The sequence below is a fragment of the Sapajus apella genome, unplaced genomic scaffold, assembly GCF_009761245.1.
Source record: "Sapajus apella isolate SASKATOON/1434 unplaced genomic scaffold, GSC_monkey_1.0 scaffold44, whole genome shotgun sequence".
In the NCBI taxonomy this organism is placed as follows: Eukaryota; Metazoa; Chordata; class Mammalia; order Primates; family Cebidae; genus Sapajus; species Sapajus apella.
Window position 1 is genome coordinate 16,064,831 of NW_022436984.1, and position 25,142 is coordinate 16,089,972.

The window sequence follows — 25,142 nt, forward strand, 5'->3', positions numbered from 1 at the left end:
AGGTCTTCAACCTAACAGCAGTGGCTTGACTTAAGAGGCCTGCTTCTGTCCTCTCATTTCCATTGATACCTGCTTGCTCCTGTACTAGGTGGCGCATAGCCTGGGTTTGTCAGTCATTGGGGAATGTTTGGCTTCAGAGTATTATGTCAGCCATTGGAAGTCCTAATGTTATAGATGCAGTCATCAAAAGCAAAACAAAGCCAAAAGCAGTCCTTATCATTAAAGAGCTCTTATCCTAGTAAGAATCCATAGCTATAAATAAAAATTCTATTGGCTCCCAGCTACTTTTCATTACCATCATTTGTCCTAACATTGACTGTTGCTCAATAGTTATCTCTTCGTGAGACATTCTAAAGCAGAGCATTCGGCATTATTGTCAGTCTTTCTCTCAGCCTTCACCTCGTGTTTGTGCACCTTTTTTTGTTTTGTTTTATTTGAGACAAAAGTCTTGCTCTGTCACCCAGGCTGGAATGCAGTGGTGTGATTATGGCTCACTACAGCTTCGACCTCCTGGGCTAAAGCAATCCTCCTACCTCAGCTTCCTGAGTAGCCAGGACTATAGGCATACACCAGATGCTCAGCTAGTTGTATTTATTTTTTGTAGAGATGAGGGTCTTACTCTATTGCCCAGGTTGGTCTTGAACTCCAGGTTGGTCTTGAACTCCTCCTGCCCCAGCTTTTCAAAGTGCTGAGATTACAGGTGTGAGCCACCATGCCCAGCCTCCTTCTTTCTTCTAATGCTAATGTTATGAATGAGTACAGCTCACAAAACTTGAAATCTATACCCTACACCCAGTCTGTCACTGATATTCCTAAATCTCCTCTCTTTGTGCTGTATTACCAATCTCATTACCATGTTTCAGCCCCTCATTACTTATGAGGAAATTCTTAAAGGAGGCTGATATGACTGTCTGTCTTTATCAGGTATCTTTGCAGAGGAAATTATAAACCATGGCTAGCTTTGAAAGTTGAAGTTTGGTTCTGCTCTTGTCATTCCCTTACCAGAAAAAGCAAGGGCTTCTCATTACCTCCAAATAAAATCTCTTCAAAATATCTGAGGCCAGGTGTGGTGGCTCATGCCTGTAATCCCAGCACTTTGGGAAGTCAAGGTGAATCACGAGGCCAGGAGTTTGAAATGAACCTGACCAACATGGTGAAACCTCGTCTCTGCTAAAAATACAAAAATTAGCCAGGCGTGGTGGTGGGTGCCTGTAATCCCAGTTACTAGGGAGGCTGAGGCAGGAGAATCTCTTGAACCTGGGAGGCAGAGGTTGCAGTGAGCCAAGATCTCGCCATTGCACTCCAGTCTGGGTGACAGAGTGAGACTCCATCTCAAAAAAAGAAAAAACAATCTATGTAGGATTTTCATAATGTGTCTGTAACCCACTTCATTAGCTATCTTCTCTCATTCCATACAGTACTCCAGACATTATGAGCTGCTTTTCTATGCCATTTTAATGCTTCACAACTTTGTTCATGTTATTTCTTTTCTTTTTTTTTTTTTTTTTAAATCTTCTTCCCCTGCTAGTACATTCATACCCTTTAGTTCTTAGCAGAAGTGCCACCTCCTTCATGACATTGTTTCTTAACTAACTTGAAATGATTTCTTTACTCTTCAGATTCTTATGCTTTAACTATTAATATATGTCTCTTATGCTAATTATTTGATTTATGTTATAGATATTTATGCATAGTTTAAGCATCTTATGGAAGTGCTTTCTTTTTTTTTGTCACCTAGGGTGGAGTATAGTGGTGCAACCTCGGCTTACTGCGACCTCCATCTCTTGGGTTCAAATGATGCTTGTGCCTCAGCCTCCCAAGTAGCTGGGATTACAGGTGCCTGCCACCATACCCGGTTAATTTTCGTATTTTTAGTAGAGACAGGATTTCTCCATGTTGACCAGGCTGGTTTCAAACTTCTGGCCTCAAGTGATCTATCTACCTCGGCCTCCCAAAGTGCTGGGATTACAGGTGTGAGCCACTGTACCCAGCCTGTTGCTTTCTCTTTCATTTTTATATCCCTCATCATGGTGCTTACTACCTCTCACATACAGGTACTCCAGAAATAAATGTTAAGGACTAAATGAAGATACCGTGAGGTTGGTTTGGATTCATTATCATCAGTGTTCACTTTAATGAGGTGTTGTACATCTGTGCCTGAAGAATGTGCCAAAACTATGAGCCTTACCTTACACATAAACATTTCTAATACTGTGGTGACCATTGTCATCAGTGGCATGAGACAGTGCGCCTTGTCAGTAACAAGACTCCATTTTATTTTTATTTTTTTGGACAGGAGAATCAGATGAGAGGGAACAGTCAAAATTGGAAGTTAAAGTTTGGGATCCAAATAGCCCACTTACGGATCGACAGATTGACCAGTTTTTAGTTGTAGCGCGGTAAGTATGAATATGGCATTATTGAGTCAAGAAATTTCTTTATCTAAAATAATTTATATGTATGTGTATTTTTATTTCTTTGTATTCTGCTTTTCCCCCTGTGATTGTATTTTATGTAGGAAAGTTTAATACATTGTACTGTTTCCTAAATTCATTATTAATTTCTGTTTTAAATGAAAATATTGATTTTTTTACTGATTAAGAAAACAGGAAAGTATAAAGAAGAAATTCTTTTTTTTTTTTTTGAGATGGAGTTTCACTCATGTTACCCAGGCTGGAGTGCAATGGCGCGATCTCGGCTCACCGCAACCTCCGCCTCCTGGGTTCAGGCAATTCTCCTGCCTCAGCCTCCTGAGTAGCTGGGATTACAGGCACGTGCCACCATGCCCAGCTAATTTTTTGTATTTTTAGTAGAGACGGGGTTTCACCATGTTGACCAGGATGGTCTCGATCTCTTGACCTCGTGATCCACCCGCCTCGGCCTCCCAAAGTGCTGGGATTACAGGCTTGAGCCACCGCGCCCGGCAAGAAGAAATTCTTTATACTTGAAGAAAATACCTGAAGGTCCCATATCCTTAATGAAAAGATTCATCCTTTTTACTTGACATGGCTACTCTAGACATGGATTATTCAGGTAACAATAAGAATACACACCTTGAATTTGCTCACTGCATCCATGTGTGAGTAAGGCCTGTTACTAAGCATAGTGCTTTCCTTTGAGAGCTTTCAGCCTGGCCCCCTGGCTGACTTGGTTCCTTCTTCCCCTTAAGAGAATGAATGGGACAGAATTTTATTTTTATTTTAAAAATGATAACAGTAAATGATGCTCATGGGGGAAATTACCACACAGCTGAAAGTAAATGAGATGATCATAGTATTGTAACTGTGGAAAATTGGGGGGGGGGAAAAACAAACCCTAAAAGTACATCAGCAATTGATGAATGAACTGAGGTATACTCATATAGTGAACTATAACTTTATAGCAATTGAATGAATTAAAGCTGTATGTAGCAAAGAGATAAACATCACAAATAATGTTGAGGGTATATACCATGTGATCATTTATGTGCATACAGAGTAATTATTTATAAAATGTTTGCAGTGTACAAAACAACGCTTTATTTCATTAATGATTTTTAAATACATTAAATGGGTATATATATTATATATATTTGACCTAGAAGTATATATAGGGGACTTGTAACAAATTTATAATATTTATTTTTTAAAAGAATGAACCAAACATGGCCAAATATTAATAGCAGATAGATCTGGATAGTGGATGCAACAGTCATTATGTTATTGTCTGATTTTGTGTTGAATTTATTTCATAATACAGAGGAAAAAATCGTCTTGGCTCATCCTTATACATCAGTGTTCATAGAGCCAGTCTCCATGGACCGTCATACGTTTTATTGGTTGTCAGGTATTTGGAGTCCAGAGCCCATTACCAAACTACTAAGTGATTGGATGGAGACACTTGATGTGCATTGTTGGGAAGGGGCCAGTGTTGTGGCCCCTTGTAGAGTATGGAATACTGGTCTAGAGTCTCCAGACAGACTCTCTAGTTTGGGGATTGGTTAGGAGACATTGCAGTTTTCAAATTTGATTTTTATCTGTTTTTTCATTTTTCTGATTGCTCAGGGCTGTATGTTTTCTTTTCCCTCAGAGCCAGTGTGAAGGACACCAAGGAGTTGGTTCCTAGTATGTTTTTGTTTTCAATATTTGTTTTAAAAAATAATCTTCTAGGCTAGGCATGGTAGCTCATGCATGCAATCCCAGCACTTTAGGAGGCCAAGACGGGAAGATTGCTTGAGTCCAAGAGTTTGAGACCAACCCGGGCAATACAGTAAGACCTCATCTCTTTTAAAAAAAAAAAAAAAAAGGCTAGGCATGGTGTCTCATGCCTGTAATCCCAGCACTTTGGGAGGCCAAGGTGGGCAGATCATCTGAGGTCAGGAGTTCAAGACTAGCCTGGCCAACATGGTGAAACCCCATCTCTACAAAAATACAAAAAAAATTAGCTGGGTGTGATGGCAGTTGCCTGTAATCCCAGCTGCTTGGGAGACTGAGGTGGGAGAATCACTTGAACCCATGAGGCGGAGGTTGCAATGAGCCGAGATTGCACCATTGCACTCCAGCCTGGGTGACAGAGCAAGACTCTGTATCAAAAAAAAAAAAAAAAAAAAATCTTCTAAATACAAATTAAGACGACAGTCAAATACCACTGCCAATCCACGAGAATGGTTAAAATTTTAAAAACTTACAGTGCTAAGCATTGATCAAGATTTAGAACAATCAGCACTCTCATAACTTGCTGGTGGGGGTGTAAATTGGTACAGCTCCTTTGGAATACTGTTTGCTGTCATCTGACACACATATCTCTTAAGTTTCACTCCTAAATATCTATACAGCAGAAATGCTTACATTTTTGCACCAAAAGATACGTATACAAATGGATTTATGGCACTATTCATAGTAACCCCAAACTGTAAACAACACGGAGTATCTGTCAGCAGTAGAGTAGAGGGGATGAGACACAATGTCACGTAGCAGGGAAAATGAGTGAACACAGCCGTAGCTAACAACATGGATGAATCCACGAACACAATTTTAATCAAAAGAAGCTGGACATAAAGTCCAACTGTGTGATTCTATTTGAGGAAAATGAATCTGTGGTGCTGCAATTCAGGGTGGTGGTTCCTTGTAGAGAGGAGCTTGAGGAGCCTTTGGGTTGTGGTCATGTTCTTTCTTGAACTGGACCTTGGTGGCATGCGTGTGTTCACTTTACAGTAACTATATGTACATTGTGTACTTTTCAACATGTGTTGTATTAAAATGTTTATAAAATTTCTTCCTTAGGGATCAACCACAATGGCTCATGCCTGTAATCCCAAAACTTTAGGAGGCCAAGGCGAGAGGATCACTTGAGCCCAGGAGTTTGAAACCAGCCTGGGCAACATAGGGAGGCTATGTCTACAAAAAAAAATTTTTTTAATTAGCCCAAAAAAAAAAAAAAATAGCTGGGCATGGTGGTACATGCCTATAGTTCTAGATACTTGGGAAACTGAGGTGGGAAGATTGTTTGAGCCCAGGAAGTTGAGGCTGTGGTGAGCTATGATCACACCACTGCACTCCAGCGTGGGTGACAGAGTGAGACACTGTCTCAAAAAATAAAAATAAAAAAAATAAAAAATCTCTTCCACAGCAAGCATGTTTAAAATACAGGCAGGAAAAGCAGTGAGCCTTCATTTTGTGCTGTGTATCTTAAGGTTAGGGTTTCTTACATATTGAAGGGACTTCTAAATCACTAAAAGCAGCATTATGGTAATTTCTTTTTAATGAGATTTCAGTAGAAATCTATTTCATGTTGAACCCTCACAGGAAGGGGTCGCTACAGTTAATGATATATTGGGGGAAAAATGTTACTGGGTTTTACAATTTGGACCTAGAAGTGGTCAGAACTTGCTTTGCTGTAATAGTCAAATTCTGCAGCTGACTTTTTATTTTTTGAACCAATTTGAATACCAAATGTTTTACTCCATGACATTTTGTAGTAGAGCTTCCCTTTCCTTCTTTTTCCCCCCTGCACAGGCTATTTTTTCTTGGTTTCATGATAATGACCTGTTTGTAGTAAATTGGCTTGTCAATTATTATATCTTATAGAGTGAAAATTCTTTTTATTATTATTTGATTCTCAAACATTCAGAAACTTGTTTTTGTCTTTTCTTTTACAGTTTTTTATTCACTATCCAAATGTGTTTTAAGAAACATTAAAAAATAAAACTCAGATACTTAATTCTTCCTTATTGTGTTTCTGGTTTATTCAGTGCTGTTGGGACATTTGCTAGAGCCCTGGATTGCAGCAGTTCTGTGAGGCAGCCTAGTTTGCATATGAGTGCTGCTGCAGCTTCCCGAGACATCACCTTGGTAAGACTCTCTTTGAAATCTTGTGGTTATTTATCCTGTTACTTGTTTAATTTTAAAGCCATTATGGCAATATGGTAGACTGGGAGCTTTCGGGCTCTTAGCCTTCCTGACTGCTAGGTTGATTTGGCTTGCTTATTTGGTTAACTGGGTTCTGATATCACTTGGGTTCTGATATCATTTGTTTGTGAGTTGAGTTTTTTTGTGTCTGTTCTCTAGAAAGAGGGGCTTTTTTTTTTTCTTCCTTCCTTCCCTTCCTTGCCTTCCTTCCCTTCCTCCCTCCCTTCTTTTTTTGACAGTCTCACTCTGTCATCAGGCTGGAGTACAGTGGCGCGATCTTGGCTCACTGCAACCTCTGCCTCCTAGGTTCAAGTGATTCTTGTGCCTCAGCCTCTTGAGTAGCTGGGATTAAAGGCACACACAACAACACCCAGCTAATTTTTGTATTTTTAGTAGAGATGGGATTTCACCGTGTTGGCCGGGCTGGTCTCGTACTCCTGACCTTGTGATCCACCTGCCTCTGCCTCCCAAAGTGCTGAGATTACAGGTCTGAGCCATCGCGCCTGGCCAGAGGGTATGTTTTCTTACATAATTTTTATTACATTACAGTTGCTATCTTTTTAAATCTATTTACTTTTTTCTTTTGGTGGTAAAATGAAATGTCCTATACTCAGTTGAATTTTACCATTAATGGCAGCGGTGGCCAGGCATAGGACCTGGCACTTAATGCTTTCTCTGCACTCCAAAAAAGTGGACCTGTGAGTTTTTTTGCTGATTGAAGTTACTTACTGTATTTGATCCCTGTTTCCCCTTGTGATAGGCATGGTAGGATGCTCATTTTACAGATGAGAAAACTGAGCTTTGATGAGGTTATTTCACCAGTATTCATTACATATAATAAAAGTTTCCGTATTGTTTTCTAATGAAATGAAATACAATATAGGTTTTTAACCTTCTCATTATAATGCCAGTTTGAAATGCTTTTCATAAAATATTTATTTTGATAATGTAAGAACTCAGAGGAATGCACATCAGATTTGTTTTTTATGCTTTTAAAAATTTTTAATTTTTTCTTTTTTAATAAAGACAGGGTCTTACTATGTTGTTGCCCAAGCTGGTCTCGAACTCCTCCTGGTTTCAAGCAGTCTTCTTAACCTTGATGTCCCAAAGTGCTGGGATTCTGGTGTGAGCCACTGCTTCCAGCCTTGTTTCTTATGCATTCTGTGTACTTCTGTACAATTATAGATTGTGACTAAATCTAAACCCTTTCCTTTTCCTTTCTCAAAGACCAGAATTGTTTATAGAAGAAAGTTTTATTCTCTCCTTTGGGACATTAATATTTTACCCCAATTTTAGCATCTCCAAAATGGGTTTGTGTTTTTAGTTGTTTAGAACTTTGAGAATATTTTATCAAGAGAAGCAAGAGTACAGATGTCATGTTTGCAAGAACTTTAAAAATCAGATATTTCACTTTGGGAAGCCAAGGCTGGTGGATTGCCTGAGCTCAGGAGTTTGAGACCAGGCTGGGCAACGTCATGAAACCCCCATCTTTAAAAAAAAATACAAAAAATTAGCTGGGCGTGGTGGCAGGCACCTGTGGTCCCAGCTACTTGGGAGGCTGAGGTGGGAGATTGCTTGAGCCTGGGAGGCAGAGGTTCCAGTGAGCCGAGATCATGCTCGTGCCACTTGCCCTCTGTCCTGGGTGACAGAGTGAGACCCTGTCTCAAAAAAAGAAAAAAGAAATAGATATTTATATAAACCAGAACTATGTGAAATCTAATCACCACCTGTATGTATTTTTCCTGGGCAAAATGATTTTTGCTCAATTTAAAAATTAATGTGTGTCTGTTACGAAAAATTGAAAAATAGTTCAGCAGCAGCCAAAAGAAGCTTTGTTCTCATTACCCAGAGTAGAATGTCTTACTATTTTGTTTTCTTTAAGCCCTTTTTAATGCATTATACATAATCATAATAGCAACTTACAGAATAGGACAGAGGATAATGTAATAAAACTCCATATAAGCCCAGCTAAAGCAAATGTTAATATTTTAGTTCTTCAGATTAAAAACAATTTTTTCAACCCTTGTGGTTAATGTCGAAGTCTCTAGTATTCCCTTCCGAGTCCTACTTCCCTTCACCTCTTACCTTCATTTAAGCGGCAGCCACTAGAACAGATCTGCTATGTATGTAGTCTGTGTTTTTATAGTTCTATTATGTATTTATGTATCCAAAACAACATAAATATTATTTTGCATGTGCTTAAATTTACTGTGTAACCCTTGCCATTTGCCCACTGTTGAGATCTAGGCATGTTAATAAGTATATACACAGTCATTCATTTTAACTATTTCTGTATTATTTCTAATATTTTTTCATATAATACTATACATTATTTATTCTGTTACCAGTGAACATCTGGAGTGCTTTCAAGACATTTTTCTTTTACTGTGTTGTTCATGATCCTATGTTGAAAATTTCATACATATCCCTTTGTGAGCATGTGTGTGAGTTTTTAGGCTATAACTAGAGCTATATTTATATATATATAAATTTGTATATTTCTTGTGTCCTATTTTTTTCTAATAGTTTTAAAGTTTTCTTCATATTTAGGACTGTAAATCTATGTAGAGTTTAATTTTGTGAATAGAGTGAGGTAGGGATCTAATTTTCCCATATATTAAATTAATTGTCCCAATATTTGTTTCTTCATGATTTGTAATTCCCCCCCCTCCCGCTTTTTTTTAAGATGGGGTTTCACCATGATGGCCAGGCTGGTCTTGAACTCCTGACCTCAGGTGATCCACCCACCTCGGCCTCCCAAAGTGCTAGGATTACAGGTGTGAGCTTCGTAATGCCCTTTTGTCATATTTTAAGTTCCTAGATATACTTAGGTCTGCTTATAGACTTTTAATCTATTCTCTTCTGTTTCGTTGATCTATTTTTATTTTTCCCTGTACAAGTACCACATCTTAGTACATTTTGGTAACTGATAAGACAAGTCTCATGTAAACTTTCTTTTTAACACATAGTTGAGGTCATTTAAAACAGTTTTGTTCCCCCCTCCTTTTTTTCCCTAACTATATGTTATAAATACGTTTTTAAAAATCATTGTAAGAACTCAGTTTTTCCCTAATGTTGCATGATCTTATATAGGTAAACTATTATTTATGTAACCAGTTCCCTGTAGTTTAACACTATTCTTATGAGATACTGCTCCTCAGATGATAACTGGGGATGTGGTCCCTGCTTGAGTGCAAGTGGAAAGGCTTGTTCCCGAGATGGTGGAGAGTTCTGTGGCAGCTGGTCTGACTTGCCTGAGGTACAGAGGGCCTGTGTGGGCTCTTGGTTCACAGCTGCAGCAGCTCTCTGCTTCCCACTGCTGGTGAATGTGCAGGACAGCAGGTGAATTTCTTTTGGGAGAGGGCAGTTTTAAAGGTTTGGTATTTGTTGTCAGTGAAGGTGAGACTTTTAAAAAAAGCATTTTAAAGAGGATCCTACCTATATACCTTAATTCGTTGAAACATTATTTTATGGCCAAGTACACTGGCTTATACTTGTAATCCCAACACTTTGGGAGGCTGAGGCGGGATGATCACTTGAGGCCAGGAGTTCGAGACCAGCCTAGGCAAAATAACAAGATCCTGTCACTACCCAAAAAAAAAAAAAAAAAAATTAGCCAGGCATGGTGGTGCGTGTGTGAGGCTGAGGTGGATGGATCCCTTCAGCCCAGAAGCTCAAGGCTGCAGTGAGCTATGATCATCCCAACCTGGGCAACAGAGTAAGACTCTGATTCATAAATAATCATTTTATGTGTATTTTCTTTTTTTTTTTTTTTTTATGGTGAAAAGATATACATATATTTAGAATTAGCCAGCTGGACTCAGTTTAGATGATCCCAATTTTGTTGGCAACATCCAAAGCATCGTAATCAGGAGCCAGTCGAACATATGCCTTCTTCTCTCCATCAGGCCGAATCAGGGTGTTGACCTTGGCCACATCAATGTCATAGAGCTTCTTCACAGCCTGTTTGATCTGGTGCTTGTTGGCTTTAACATCCACAATGAACACAAGTGTGTTGTCTTCTATCTTCCTCATGGCAGACTCAGTGGTCAGCGGAAACTTGATGATAGCATAGTGGTCCAGTTTGTTTCTCCTGGGGGCGCTCTGCCGAGGATATTTGGGCTGCCTCCGGAGTCGCAGTGTCTTGGGCCGCCGGAAGGTGGGCGATGTGCAGATCTTCTTTTTTTTGTGGCTGTGGACACCTTTCAACACTGCCTTCTTGGCCTTTAAAGCCTTCGCTTTGGCTTCGGCTTTAGGAGGGGCAGGAGCTTCCTTCTTCGCTTTCGGCGCCATCTTGTGAAAAGGGTCTCCGACGCTTTTTATGTGTATTTTCTTTAATACTTACCTTTTATGCTCCTTCTAGGAAGTTACCTTCCCACCCGTCAGTGCTTTTTATGTCTTCTGTTTTATTTCCATTCATGCTTAGTAATTTTGAGGCCCAATTACTTTGTTATCACATATATTCTTTCTAGTTATTTATTACTGTAATTATTTTCTAAAGCAGAAGTAGGCTCAGAGGCTCAGGAAGTCATGTTTTGTCATGTTTGTGTAGCTGGTTTCAGAGATAGGGTTTGGATCTGTACTTGATTCCTCCTGAGTAGTTATCTCTTCTCCGTCAGATTACCTCTCTATCCACCCTTCCACCTCATTTTTGTTAGAATGGCTTGGATTTAAATATTGTTATTGTTGTCTTTCTTTGAGGTAGCACTGAGGAAGATGTGTTCTTTTGTTTGCAACATTTAAATGCTGTGGCTTCCTCCTCATCCTGCGCTAGGTTCAGCTTTACTTAGACTCTAAAATCCTGAGGCATTTATAAAAATGAGTGGTATGGGTAAAAATTAATTATTAGTATGCTGATAATGAGTTTTACAAATTGTTTACCAAAAAGAACATATGAAAGGCTCATAGGTTGTTTTGTGCCATTAAATGAAAATGGATTAATCATTTAGTTGAATTTGGGGAGCCAAATTCTTACTTTTCTTTGAGTATTTATGGTCCTATTCCTTTTTTTTTTTTGGGACAGAGTTTTGCCCTGTTTCCCAGGCTAGAATACAGTGGTATGATCTTGGCTCACTGCAACCTCCACCTCCCAGGTTCAAGTGATTCTCCTGCCTCAACCTCCTGCCTTAGCCAGTAGCTGGGATTACAGGTGCCCACCACCACTCCCAGCTAATTATTATGGTCTTATTCTCATCGCTTTAGCACCTTCTTTTATTAGGTGATGAAACCATGGATCTGAAGGCCTCCTTCAGAGGCCTGCAGAGAGGGCAGGGTTGTGGAATTGCTGAAACCTGGTAGCCCTTCCTAGGTGATTTTCTTTGTGACTTTTCTTCTGAGGATTGCAGTAGGCTATCAGCATTCCTAATCTGATATCGATTTATCCAAGACAATTTATGCCACTTGTCAAATCACTAATAATGTATTGGGAACAGGTAAGTAAGCTGCCTGCACATCAGTAGTTCTTACTTCCTCATTTGGAATCTGTTATGAATATAGTTGAACTATGAATTTCAAACACTGCTAATCTAAGATGTATAAGATTCATAATTGTTAAAAATATTGAAGCCATGGAGGCCTTATAGATTTCACCCTTGTTTTATTCAAATATAAGGTGTATTTTATACAATATACAAAGAAAAATAACGGGCCGGGTGCAGTGGCTCATACCTGTAATCCTAGCACTTTGGGAGGCTGAGGCAGGTGGGTGTCCTGGGGTCAGGAGTTTGAGACCTGCTTGGCCAACATAGTAAAACCCCATCTCTACTAAAAATACAAAAATTAGCCAGGTGTGGTGGCATGTGTCTGAATCCCAGCTACTGGGGAGGCTGAGTCAGGAAAATTGTTTGAACACGGGAGGGGGAGGTTGCAGTGAGCCGTGATCAAGCCACTACACTCCATCTTGGGCGACAGAGCAAGACTCCGTCTCTCTCTCTCTCTCTCACGCGCACACACACACACACACACACACACACACACACAGAGAGAGAAAAAAATAGGTTTACAATACCTACATTGATCCCTTCCACCGTCACCTCCATGGGAACAAAATTTCTTGGAACCAAGGAAATCTTGAATTGTTAATAAGTAACAGTGCATTAGTTGCTGGAAGTTCTAGCCTGTGACTCCCTGTTTGGTGGTGTTGGCCAGAGCAAGGTCTGTACCCTCCTGGCTTGAAGAGCAGAATGTCACAAGCATTGTTAGGGAGATATCACTGGAACAAAGCCTTAGCCCTGGCAAAGAGAAGATACTGGCTTATCTCTTTGCCTGGACTTTGAAGACTAAATAATTTGGGGGAGGAGGGGCAAGAATAAAAGAAAAGAAGTTTTTGAGTTAGTTGTTTGGACCCTGATACACCTTTTAGGGAAGACTGTCTTACAGGTTGATGAGCCCAACGGAAAAAACAGTAAATTGTATAATATAAGGACTCACATTTAATTGGTGACAGAATCAGGACTAGAAACTTAGGTTGCCTAATGCCAGGTCTGGTTCTGAGAAAGGCCAAGCTGTGTCGATTCAGGAGGGAGGAAATTGTGTCCTGGAACACCTCTGATTTCTATGTTATATCTGATCTTTTAAAAGTGTAACTTATTTTATTTTGCTGTCTCCTACCTTATATCCTTTTAGTGCTTTTAATTGCATGTAGGGTAAAAACTTAGATCATTACTGTTATTATAGTCAACAAAACTATTGAGTTTTGCCTGGCGTCTGTCTGTAACCCCTTTGCCCATACCTCTCTGTCCTCTGGGCCCCAGCCAGGCTGTATCTTCCCCTTGGTTTTGTGTCTTGCCACAGGACTTGCATGTTCAAGTCCATTTCCCTAGATGCTGTCATAGCCCCACATAGTTAACTCTTTTTAAAACCAAATCTTGGCTAATCCATCAGTTTAGGGCAGGTTGCTTTGTGGTGTGCTCTCGTAGAGAGTCAGGTCTGTAATTAAACACTCATTTTTGTGATTTTTTTGTATCCCTTTCTCTCCTTCCCATTCCCTAGGTACCAGCTTGTTACATCCCTTAGTATAGTTATTGCATCTGTTTTTTTCCTGCTATTGAATTCTCAACACCAAGCATAGTGCCTGGCCTATATATAGGTGTTCACTAAATATTTGAGAATGAGTAAATTAGCTTCTTTCTCTGGGACATAGGTTCTTATTGAAATAGGTCATTGGAATATATTGTTTCCATTCCTTTGTTTTAGCATTTTAATGTTTTATAGAGAGCATCACATCACTAAGAGTAATGTGTATATGTGTATTTGAATTCTAATTTTATTATATCTCCAGAGCTGTACACACAGTCTGAACACTATGAACTGTAGAAAGATTTAAGCATACCATGCATGCTTTTGAAGAGATGGGATCATGCTATATTGCCCAGGCTAGATTTGAACTTCTGGGCTCAAGCAGTCCTCTTACGTCAGCCTCCCGAGGAGTAGCTCGTGTTATAGGTGTGTGCCACCATGCCCAGCTGTGATGCACTTACATTTTGTGTTATATGTATTTTACCATAATTTCAAAACTTCTTTTCACCATTTTTAAGTGTATTAAGTAGATTCACTCTGGCATTTCACAGATTCACATTGTTGTGTAACTATTACCACCATCCGTCTCTAGAATGTCTTCATTTCCCCAAACACAAACCTCATCCCCATTAAACTTTAACTCTCCATCTCCCCTGCCCCTAGCCACTACCCTTCTACTTTCTGTCTCTATGAAATTGACTGCTCTCAGTATCTCATATAAGCCTTTTGTCACTGGCTTATTTTCACTTAGGATGTCTTCAGGGTTCATTAATGCTGTACCATGTGTCAAAATTTCCATTAAAAAAAATATATATATATATGAAGGGTCTTGCTCTGTCACTCAGACTGGAATGCAGTGGTGTGATCATAGCTCACTGTAGCCTCAAACTCCTCAAGTGATTCTCCTACTTCAGCCTACCAAGTATTAATAGCTAGAACTACAGGCATGTGCTGCTCCCACTCCCGACTAGTAATGCTAACTAATAATGCATTGTATGTATAGACCACATTATGTTACTTTATCAGTGGACACTTGAGTTGCCTCTGTCTTTTGGCTATTGTGAATAACCTTGCTATGAACAAGGGTGTACAAATGGAGACATTATTTGTGATTCTTTATTTTCCCCCCTCAATCTGTATCTCATGTATGATCCATGTAGCCCTGTACAAGTTACTTAACCTACCTTTGTCTGAGTTTCTTCATCAGCAGTGGTAACAATAATAAAACCACTTGCTCTGTTTCAGGAAGGTTATGGATGGGCAGGAAGAGGGAGTACAGCCATACTCTTGAGTTGCTCATATGTGTAACCAAGGATTCAGACTCTGTGGAACTGCAGTGGCTCCTCAAAGTAGAGACAGTTAGAGTTCCTCTGGTGTCTTTGGGTTCTGTGGGGGGCTTACAGCTCTCTACAATATTGGCTGCCCAGATTGGCTGGAAGACAACTTACTGATTTATTCAGCAGTTTATGTACCTTTATTTTAGGTAATGTTTGCAAACATTGGGCTCCTCTGGCTCTTGAGGCCTCATAGAGGCCCTGGCCTTACTGGGAGTGAAATCAGGCAATGCCTCAGATTCCTGAACAAGGCCCCTGGCACCTCTTTCCAGCCTTCGAAAAAGTTTGTCTCTGAGTTCTCAAGTGACATCAACTTGAGGATGAATTGAGATAATTACTTGTAAAGTGTTCAGAGTAGTATCTGGCACAGTGTCAGAGCTCAATAAATATTAGTTGTTATTGTTGAGAAGATGATGACAATGAGGCATTTGTCTTTTTTACTCATAATCTTTGTTGAGTCTCATTTACTTCTGATTTTATAGCTTTATTGATTGTCTAAAAGGTATTTTATCATGCTGTATTTATTATTTTAGTAGATTATCAAGTTTGAATATGGTCATTAGGCTATGATTAAGCAACCATACCTTTTCATATAATTGTTACAAGAAGTCACTGTAAGAGTTAAAAGTGGTAAACAAAGGCTGTTAATATAATCTTTTATATAATCTTCCCCTTAAAACAAGCTACAATTTTTACAATAAAAATTTCCCATCAAGAATAACTTAGAAAAAACAATTTATTTTTTGGATGAGAGAAAGTTGACTTAACAATATTATTATTCTTCAGATATTAATGCTTTATAAAATGACTAGCCACCAGTCATGTGCTTCATTCTGTTTATTCATGATTCTTGTTTCATTTAGGGCCTTGTGGGTACTGGGGATTGGGGTAGTTTAGAAGCCACAGCAGAAAATACAGATTTTTTTTTTTTTTTTTTTTTGAGAGGGAGTCTTGCTTTGTCACCCAGACTGAAGTGCAGTGGTTAGTTCTCAGCTCACTGCAACCTCCGCCTTCTGGGTTTAAGCGATTCTCCTGCCTCAGCCTCCTGAGTAGCTAGGATTTCAAGCACCCCCACCACCCCACTGGCTAATTTTTGTCTTTTTAGTAGAGATGGGGTTTCACCATGTTCTTGGCCAGGCTGGTCTCAAACTCCTGACCTCAAGTGATCTGCCCACCGTGGCCTCTGAAAGTGCTGAGATTACAAGCGTGAGCCACTGCGCCCAGTCAGAAAATACAGATCTTTTTTTAGCATTTTAGGTATCAACTTATGTTAGAAATCTAGACTTCATCACGCCTGTAATCCCAGCACTTTGGGAGGCTGAGGCGGGTGGATCATGAGGTCAGGAGATTGAGACCATCCTGGTCGACATGGTGAAACCCTGTCTCTACTAAAAGTACAAAAAATTAGCTGGGCATGGTGGCACGTGCCTGTAATCCCAGCTACTCAGGAGGCTGAGGCAAGAGAATTGCCTGAACCCAGGAGGTGGAGGTTGTGGTGAGCCGAGATCGTGCCATTGCACTCCAGCCTGGGTAACAAGAGTGAAACTCTGTCTCCAAAAAAAAAAAAAAAAAAAAAAAAAAAATCTAGACTTCAAAATGGACATAAAATTGATGGGTTCATATAACTTTTAAAAACTTATGATGGATACTATTCATGTTTCTAAGGCTATAAAATCAGAATTAGTACTAATGGACTAGCACTGTAGTAAAAAATATGAAACACGAAATTTTTCTTCCTGCTAAATACATCTCATTAAGGCAATAATAGTCTACATTACACACACATCTTTTTGTTGATGATCTATTACAGATGAGTGTGGAGACGCTGCAGACTCTCCTAGGAGAATTGTTTGTGGTGTTATGGTCTATTAATCCATCTTTTTCTTTTAAATTTAAGCTTTAATGAGTTTCTTTCTTTTCTGGGGGTAAATACGGCCTTTTACTTTACTTTTTCTCCTACAAATTTCACACAGTATGTAGGAAACATCAGAAAATCACTATAGATTTGAACTTGGGAGAAATAGAGAATTGTTTTAGCAACTTTGTTTAGGATGATTGGTGGAAAGATTTGTATTTACAAGTATGAGTTAATGGAAGGCTTGTGGTTATAATTTCTTAAAACTGGCTGGGCCTGGTGGCATGAGGCTGAGGTGGGTGGATCACCCGAGGTCAGGAGTTCTAGACCAGCCTGATCAACATGGTGAAACCCCATCTCTACTAAATACAAAGAATTAGCCAGACATGGTGGCACATGCCTATAATTCCAGTTACTTGGGAGGCTGAGGCAGGAGAATCACTGGAACCCACGAGGTGGAGGTTGCAGTGAGCTGAGATTGAGCCATTGCATACCAGCCTAGTCAACAAGAGCAAAACACCGTCTCAAAAAATAAAAATAAAATAAAAATCTTAAAACTCTGTATTTTGTGATAATACAAAAATAGTACAAAGACTTCTGGTATTCATCTCGTCCAGATTCCCCAGTTGTTACCACCTTTACCACATTTGCTTTATTATTCTTCCTATCATCCAAAGACACAAAAATTACAGAATTTAGTTTAAGCATCTAATTGGCTTTCATTTATTCTATCTATAAAGTAGAACAAGTGTTCTGATGAGCTCAGCAGAGGTGGTTGGCTTTATAGACGGAAAAGGGCAGAAGAGAAGCAGAAACAGGGAACACGGAGCAGATTGTTTCAAAGCTGCTTTCTTTAAAATAGAAGGGACTTCCTTATCATGGCTACTCAGATAAACTGGCCCCTTCGGTTTGGCTGCCGTGAATCTAGGCACTTCGCAAGTGACTGCCTTCTTGTTTGATCTGCTGGGGCCTAGTGCAGGAGCCCAGTCCAAAATAATTGCCTCCCATAAACACTAACACTGTTTACACATTATTAGTTCTTAATAGTTTGAAAGTAAATTTCAGAATAAATGTCCCTCTACTGCTAAATATTTGAGAGAGCATTTCCTTAAAAGAAAAAAAAGGAAATTCTCATGTATTAGTTCAGTATAATCCTCAGACTCAGGAAGTTAACCTTGTTACAGTGCTACTGTCTAATCTGGAGACTTTATTCAGATTTGTTAGTTGTCCCAGTAATGTTCTTTATGGCAAAAGAAAAAAAATTCTTGCCAAGATCTTCTTGTGAATCACTTAGGATATTTAGTTGTTGTATCTTCATAGTCTCCTTCAATCCTGAATGATTCCCTAGTCTTTCTTTGTGTTTTATGACCGTGGTATTTTGAAGAGTGCAGGCCGCTTATTTTGTAGAATGTCCTTCGATGTGAGTTATGGTTATAATTTGATTTATAGTTAGAATAAATTTTTGTTCTACTTAAGTGCATTTTGGTTGTTTCTGTCTAGGAGAGTATGTATTTCCTCGTAAATTTTCAGATTTGTTAATATAATTTTTACAACATTTTTCAAGTAAACAAATTGCTATATTTGTAGTTACAAGTAGGTATTCCTGTTATTGTTTATATATATATCACATGCCCTATTTTTCTTGATTGTTTTGCCTGAAGTTATTTATTAGTTATCTAAAAGAATAAGAACTTATTTTTTAAAAAAACTGGTATGTTTCCTATTTATTTTTACTCTTGTTTTCTTCCTTCTGCCTTTTTTTTTTTTTTTTTTTTAAGACAGAGTCTTGCTCTGTCACCAGGTACCAGGCTGGAGTGCAGTGGCTCGAGCTCAGCTGACTGCATCCTCTGCCTCCCAGGTTCAAGCAGTGCTCCTGCCTCAGTCTCCCAAGTAGCTGGGACTACAGGAATGCACCACCACGCCCAGCTAATTTTTGTATTTTTTAGTAGAGATGGCGTTTCACCATGTTGGCCAGGATGGTCTCAATCTCTTGACCTCATAATCTGCCCGCCTTGGCCTCCCAGAGTGCTATGATTACAGGCGTGAGCCACCGTGCCCGGCTCTTCTGCTTTTCTTTAGGCTTACTCTAATATTCTTTTGCTAGCTTTTTAAATACCTTTTAAAAATTCTTTACTTTTCATGATAAATATTTAAGATTGTAAATGTCCCTCTAATTATCACCTTGGCTGTAACACATATCTTTTAGTATGAAGTATTTTTATTATTTGGTTCTAAATATTTGCCAATTTGCCTTATAATTTTTAATTTAACTTGGAAGTTGATTTAGAAGGAAGTGTGGCTCCTATACCTATTTGCCTTTGAGGATGTGGTCAGAGAAGATGTGTGCTACCAATTTTTTTCATGTCCTGAGATTTCCTTTAGGGCCTGAAATAGGATCCTCCCCAGTATTTCGCTCCCTAGGTCTTACTGACTCTGGCAGCATCAAAGTCTGATTCTTGTCATATTAGACTAGTAAAAAGGAAACTTGCTGTTTGGCTCTATTTCAGCATGTAGCAGTCTAGAAAATGGTAAAGGCCAAGGTCAGTGTGGAAGCTCAACTATCGCACTTTTCAGAGGGATCATCACCTCTCCTTGCCTGTATTGGTTGTTCTCCAGTGTCTTCACACAGTTGCTTTCATATATTTGTCTGGTTTGTGCCAAGAGTCACAGCCAGGTGGCAATACATTTTAATTATGCTCTTAGTAAGTTTGGAAATGACATCTAGGAACATGGGTTCCCTGTGGCCTGTTGTCCTCTGTAGCTTTCTTGTGATGATAATTATAAAGAGTCAGGTATGTTGGTGTACACCTGTAATCTCAGGTACATGGGAGGCTCAGGTGGGAGGATCACTTGAGGGCTTGAGGCCAGGAGTTTGAGACCAGCCTGAGTCAACATAGTGAGTCCGTGAGTCCTCCTCTCTATTTAAAAAAAAAAAAAAAAAAAAAAAAGGCAGGCGTGGTAGCTCACACCTGTAATCCTAGCACTTGGGAGGCCGAGGCAGATGGATCACTTGAGGCCAGGAGTTTGAAACCAGCCCAGCCAACATGGTGAAACCCTGTCTCTACTAAAAATATACACAAATTAGCCAGATGTGGTGGTGGGTGCCTGTAATTCCAGCTACTTGGGAGGCTAGGCATGAGAATCTCTTGAGCCCAGGAGGTAGAGATTGCAGTGAGCTGAGATCACGCCCCTGCGCTCTAGCCTGGGCCACCGAGCAAGACTCCATCTCAAAAAAACAAAAGCAGTAACCAAAAGGTGTAAGTACACACAAGAACATGGCTCAGGGTGTCTTTTAGGTTGATTTGATTGAATGCCAATTAAGTCTGTTGTATGAGGGATTTTGTTTATGCATTAAAGCAAAATTGAAAGTGAATGGTACTTTTTTTACATATAAAAAGCTTTTTTTTTTTTGAGATGGCATCTGATTCTGTCACCCACACTGGAGTGCAGTGGCACAGTCTCAGCTCACTGCAACCCCTGCCTCTCCGGTTCAAGCAATTTTCCTGCCTCAGCCTCTCAAGTAGCTGAGATTACAGGCACGCACCATCATGCCCAGCTAATTTTTGTACTTTTAGTTTTGCCATGTTGGCCATGCTGGGCTTGAACTCCTGACATCAAGTGATCCACATGAGAATTTATTATAATCTTCCTCTGCTTGGGAAAAAAACCATATGGTCATTAATTTTTAAATAGATATGATATTTGGAATGCTGTAATTTATGCAGGAGGTATATATGTGAAGTTTTTGTGAAAGTGTAACTGAACGAATCAATAAGGATGACCCTCGATTTACAGTGGTTCAACTTAACAATTTTCGGGGTTTTTTTTACAATGGGTTATCAGGGTAATAAGTGGATTTTTGACTTACGATATTTTCAACCTATGATGACTTTGTTGGGATGTAGCCATAAGTTGCAGAGCATTTGTAGTTAGTACTGAATACAGTATATGTGTATCAGTTAGCTGTTGTCATAATACTGCATTTTAGGTTGGGTTCCCTGGAAGCAGATTCTGATAGCAGTTTTTATGTGGGAAATTTATTAGGGATTACCCTTGGGATCAACACTTGTGGAATAAAAGGGAAGGAGGCAGGATTGGTTAGTGGGAGGAGGTGGATACAATCCAGTGAAGGCCTCAACTGACTCCTGCTGATTTGGGCCATCCCAAATCAGGGTGAAAGTCTGGGCCTTCACAGCCCTGCATTATTGGATGCAGGTTGCTCCAGGAAGGGTGTGTGGTCTTTCATGATGAATCATTCTTGTATTGAAATAATTCCAAAAAAGATCAGCAGCTGAGGACTGTCTTGTTCACAACACTTCTGGCAACTAGGTGAATTAAGTTCTTTTTTTCTCAAAGAGGAAAACGTATCTATTGCACTGCCCAAATTTCAGTGTTATCTATATATATTTGTATATATATTTATATATATAAACAAGCATTGATTTATATATTATGTATAATATATAATAATGAGCATTGATTTCTGATACACTCATCTGCAGATTGTCTAGGATTCTGCTGAGCTAGACTGGGCTCTGATGTAGGTGCCAAGCTATAGGTTGGGTCCAGATCTGCTCCATGTATCTCTCATCCTCCATGGACAAAACTCAGTAGCATAAGAGGGCAAGGCCAAATGTGCAAACACTTGTCAAGGCTCTCTCTTATGTCACATGTGCCAACATCCTATTTGCCAAGCAGGTCACATGGCCAAGCCCAACATCAGTGGAATAGAAGAATATTCTCCTGTGGAGGTGTGGGGGAGGGAGTGAATATTTGCTGAACAATAGTCCAGTCTACCCATAGTGTGGTTCTGCTTAACAAAAGATGAGAATTCCATTGCCAAAATTTCCTTGTCAGTCTTTCTCCTAAAATACTTCTTTTTGTCATCTCCATCTGTTATGAATGAGATGAAATGTGACAACACCTTCGCTGCTTTTTGGCAGAGAGAACAGCTTGTGCTGAATTCTTATGATTTTTACAATTTAGATTTGAATGGGTCTTGCAATGTGTATCGGTATCTCTATTGAAAAGATGGTATCTCTGCAAAGTATTTAATCTGGAGGGAAAAGGAAGACTTTTAGTTTAGATTTTTTTGTTGTTGTTTGTTTTTAATATAGGCACTCAACACCATGCCCACTTAATTAAAAATTTTTAATTAATTTTTATAAAATTAAAAAAATTAATGCCCAGGCTGGTCTCCCAAGGCCTCTCAAAAGCTCTGGGATTACATGCATGAGCCAATGTACCTGGCCAACTTTTAGCTTTTCAATGTTTAATTTCAAAATTCTTTTTCTATTTCTTTTCTTTTCGGTTTTTTTTTTTTTTGGAGACGGAGTCTTGCTCTGTCACTCAGGCTGGCGTGCAATGGTGCAATCTTGGCTCACTGCAACCTCCGCCTACTGGGTTCAAGCGATTCTCCTGCCTCAGCCTCCTGAGTAGCTGGGACTACAGGTGCATGCTACTACACCCAACTAATATTTTTTATCACCCCCCCCACTCCAATTTTTGTATTTTTACTAGAAATGGGGTTTCACTATGTTGGCCAGGCTGGTCTTGAACCCCTGGCCCTCATGATCCATCTGCCTTGGTCTCCTAATGTGCAGGGATTACAGGTGTGAGCCACCACGCCTGGCCTCAAAATTCTTTTCATATTTTAAATTGAGGTATACATATGGTAATATATATACAGTGCCCTACACTTTGTTACACAGCTTAAACATTTTTACTTAATGTATATATTCTTGTGATCACCACTAGATGATAAAGAACATTGCTAGTATCTCAACAGCTTCCCTTCTAGTCTTCTCCAGTTAGGTAATCACTATTCCGCCTTCTCTCACAATCGATTAGTTGTTCATTTTTTCAAACTTCTCTGGCATTTTCAATTTTTATTATGTTATTGATAAACAACATGTCTTTTATCCTGTGTCGTGTTACTGTATCTTTTCTTAGCTTATATACCCTACATTTTCCCTACTGGATTTTGTCTCTTCTGTTATAGAAACTGTATTCTTGTAAAGCTCTTAAGGGTAAGATTAGACTACATAAAGTCCATTCAAAAGAAACTTCTGTATGTATCAGAAACATGAGGTTTATATGGACTTCTGGCACATAATGTGATCCTCTGATTTCCTTTGTGAAGTTGATCAGTTTCAAAGGAATTATTTCCTAGTTACTCCACAGTGTACATAACCTGATGAGTGTTTACTTTCTACACATACTGACCAGTACTGTAGTCTTCCTTTGGTCTGTGGTATAAATGTGGGCTTTGGAGGTTTCATATCTCCTGGTCAGCAGTAATTTCGATGTATTCTTTCCCATTTGATTTGGGACAGTCCAGGAGCTCTTCCTCTGAATGCAAATGGTTCCTTTAGTGTTCAGGAACACAAACTAAACGCTAAAGAATAGAACCTTTGAAACAATGAATATAATCATTTTTTGTCACAGTCACTTTATGAAGGCTAATACTACTTTGGTTCTTTGAAGCCTTAATCGGGTAACAGCCCATCATCATTTTAAAAAGTACCCATAAGAAAAGCAATTTCATTCATTTAACGTGAACACAAAACTGAAAATCCATTCATGTTTTGAGTGGTTGGTGTAGTATCAGCTGAGAAAAATGCACATAATTCTGTGACTGGTTTCAGAGCACCTATTAATTATAAAAATTTCTTTTGGCTGGGTGCAGTGGCTCATGCTTGTAATCCTAGCACTTTGGGAGGCCAGGACGGGCAGATTGCTTGAGCTCAGGAGTTGGAGGCCAGCCTGGGCAACATGACAAAACCCTGTCTCTACTAAAAATACAAAAATTAGCTGGGCATTTTGGCATGCACCTGTAGTCTCGGCTACTTGGGAAGCTGAAGTGGGAGGATCACCTGAGCCCAGGAGGCAGAGGTTGCAGTGAGCTGAGATCATGCCACTGCACTCCAACCTAAGCAATAGAGTAAGACCCTGTCTCAAAAAAAAAAAGAGAAATTACTTTTGAGGAATTTTAGCATTTTTGAATATCATTTACTCTTTTAGTTTTGTCATTTATTGTAAATTCAGAAAGTTTAAAAAATAATTGTTTATGGGATTATTAGCTGTAAAGGTCCCTAAATGCTATTGATCTTTCTTTTCATTTTCATGAGGTCAGTTATTAAGAAACAATCACAGTAGTCCTTCCTTTCCATGAAGGGATATATTTCAATACCCTCAGTAGATACCTGAAGCCAAGGATGGCACTGAACCAGGCTGTTTTTTCCTCTACACTATACTTAACATAAAGTTTACTTTATAAATTAGGCATAGTAATAAGATTAACAAGAATAATTATACCATTACTGTTAATGGTATAACAATATACCATTATAAAAGATACATGACTGTGCTTGATATGGTTTGGCTCTGTGTCCCCACCAAATCTCACCTTGAAGCTCCCATAATGCCCACGTGTTGTGGGAGGGATGGCGGTGGTGGCGGGCGGGGGGGGGGGTGGCAGTAATTGAATCATGGGGGTGGATCTTTCCTGTGCTGTTCTCATGATAGTGAATAACTCTCATGAGATCAGATAGTTTTATTTTATTTTTATCGATATGGAGTCTCGCTCTGTTGCCCAGGCTAGAGTGCAGTGGCATGCCGTCGGCTCGCTGCAACCTCCGCCTCCCGGGTTCAAGTGATTCTCTTGCCTGAGCTTCCTGAGTAATTGGGATTATAGGTATGTGCCACCATGTCCGGCTAATTTTTTGCATTTTAGTAGAGATGGGATTTTGCCATGTTGTCCAGGGTGGTCTGAAACTCCTGAGCTCAGGAAATCTGCCCACCTCAGCCCCAAAAAGTGCTGGGATTATATGCGTGAGCCACCACACCCAGCCCTGATGGTTTTAAAAATGGGAGTTTCCCTGCACAACCTCTCACTTTGCCTGCCACCATCCACGTAAGATGTGTCTTGTTCCTCTTTGCCTTCCACCGTGATGTGAGACCTCCCCAGCCATGTGGAACTGTTAAGTCCAATAAACCTCTTTCTTTTGTAAATTGCCCAGTCTCAGGTATGTCTTTATCAGCAGCATGAAAACAGACTAATACAGTGCTCTCCCTCTCTGTCTCTCTCACACACACAAATATCTTATTGTACTACATTCATCTATTTTGAGACTGTGGTTGACTACGGGTAAGTGAAACCTTGGAACGTAAAATCACGCATAATAGGGTCTACTATATTATTTTCAGAGTTGATGTAGAAGTGTGTACAAATATATACTACAGCTAAACTGCACAGTCTAGTGAGGTTAGCTACCAAATTTAGCTGACTCTGATATTTGCAGAGCAAAATCCGAAGAACTAAGATCAATTCTTGGTGATTTTTTTTTTTTTAACCTCTGCTACAGGAGAGTGAGAGGAAATTCACTTGAAAGTTGGAAGTCATTGTTCCATGGTTGTGACACATACAACAAAAGACTACACATGGCCAGTGGCCTTTGCTGTGATTATAATTAGGAAGTTGATCATGAAATCCCTACTTTTGTTTTGTGAAATCCAGTGATTTTTTTTTTTTTTTTTTTTTTTTTTTTT

At 39.4% G+C, this 25,142-nt stretch overlaps 1 protein-coding gene and 1 pseudogene across 2 annotated transcripts in view; one reads left to right on the forward strand and one right to left on the reverse strand.

The window, feature by feature from the left end:
• Positions 1–25,142, forward strand: part of MTA3 (metastasis associated 1 family member 3) — a 138,859-nt gene that overhangs the window by 39,053 nt on the left and 74,664 nt on the right. For both annotated transcript variants that reach the window (XM_032239420.1, XM_032239421.1), the window contains exons 4-5: positions 2,297–2,399; positions 6,230–6,329. In XM_032239420.1, the coding sequence (XP_032095311.1) occupies positions 2,297–2,399; positions 6,230–6,329 (203 nt within the window). The remainder of the gene's footprint in view (positions 1–2,296; positions 2,400–6,229; positions 6,330–25,142) is intronic.
• LOC116524228 lies at positions 10,212–10,822 on the reverse strand (annotated as a pseudogene).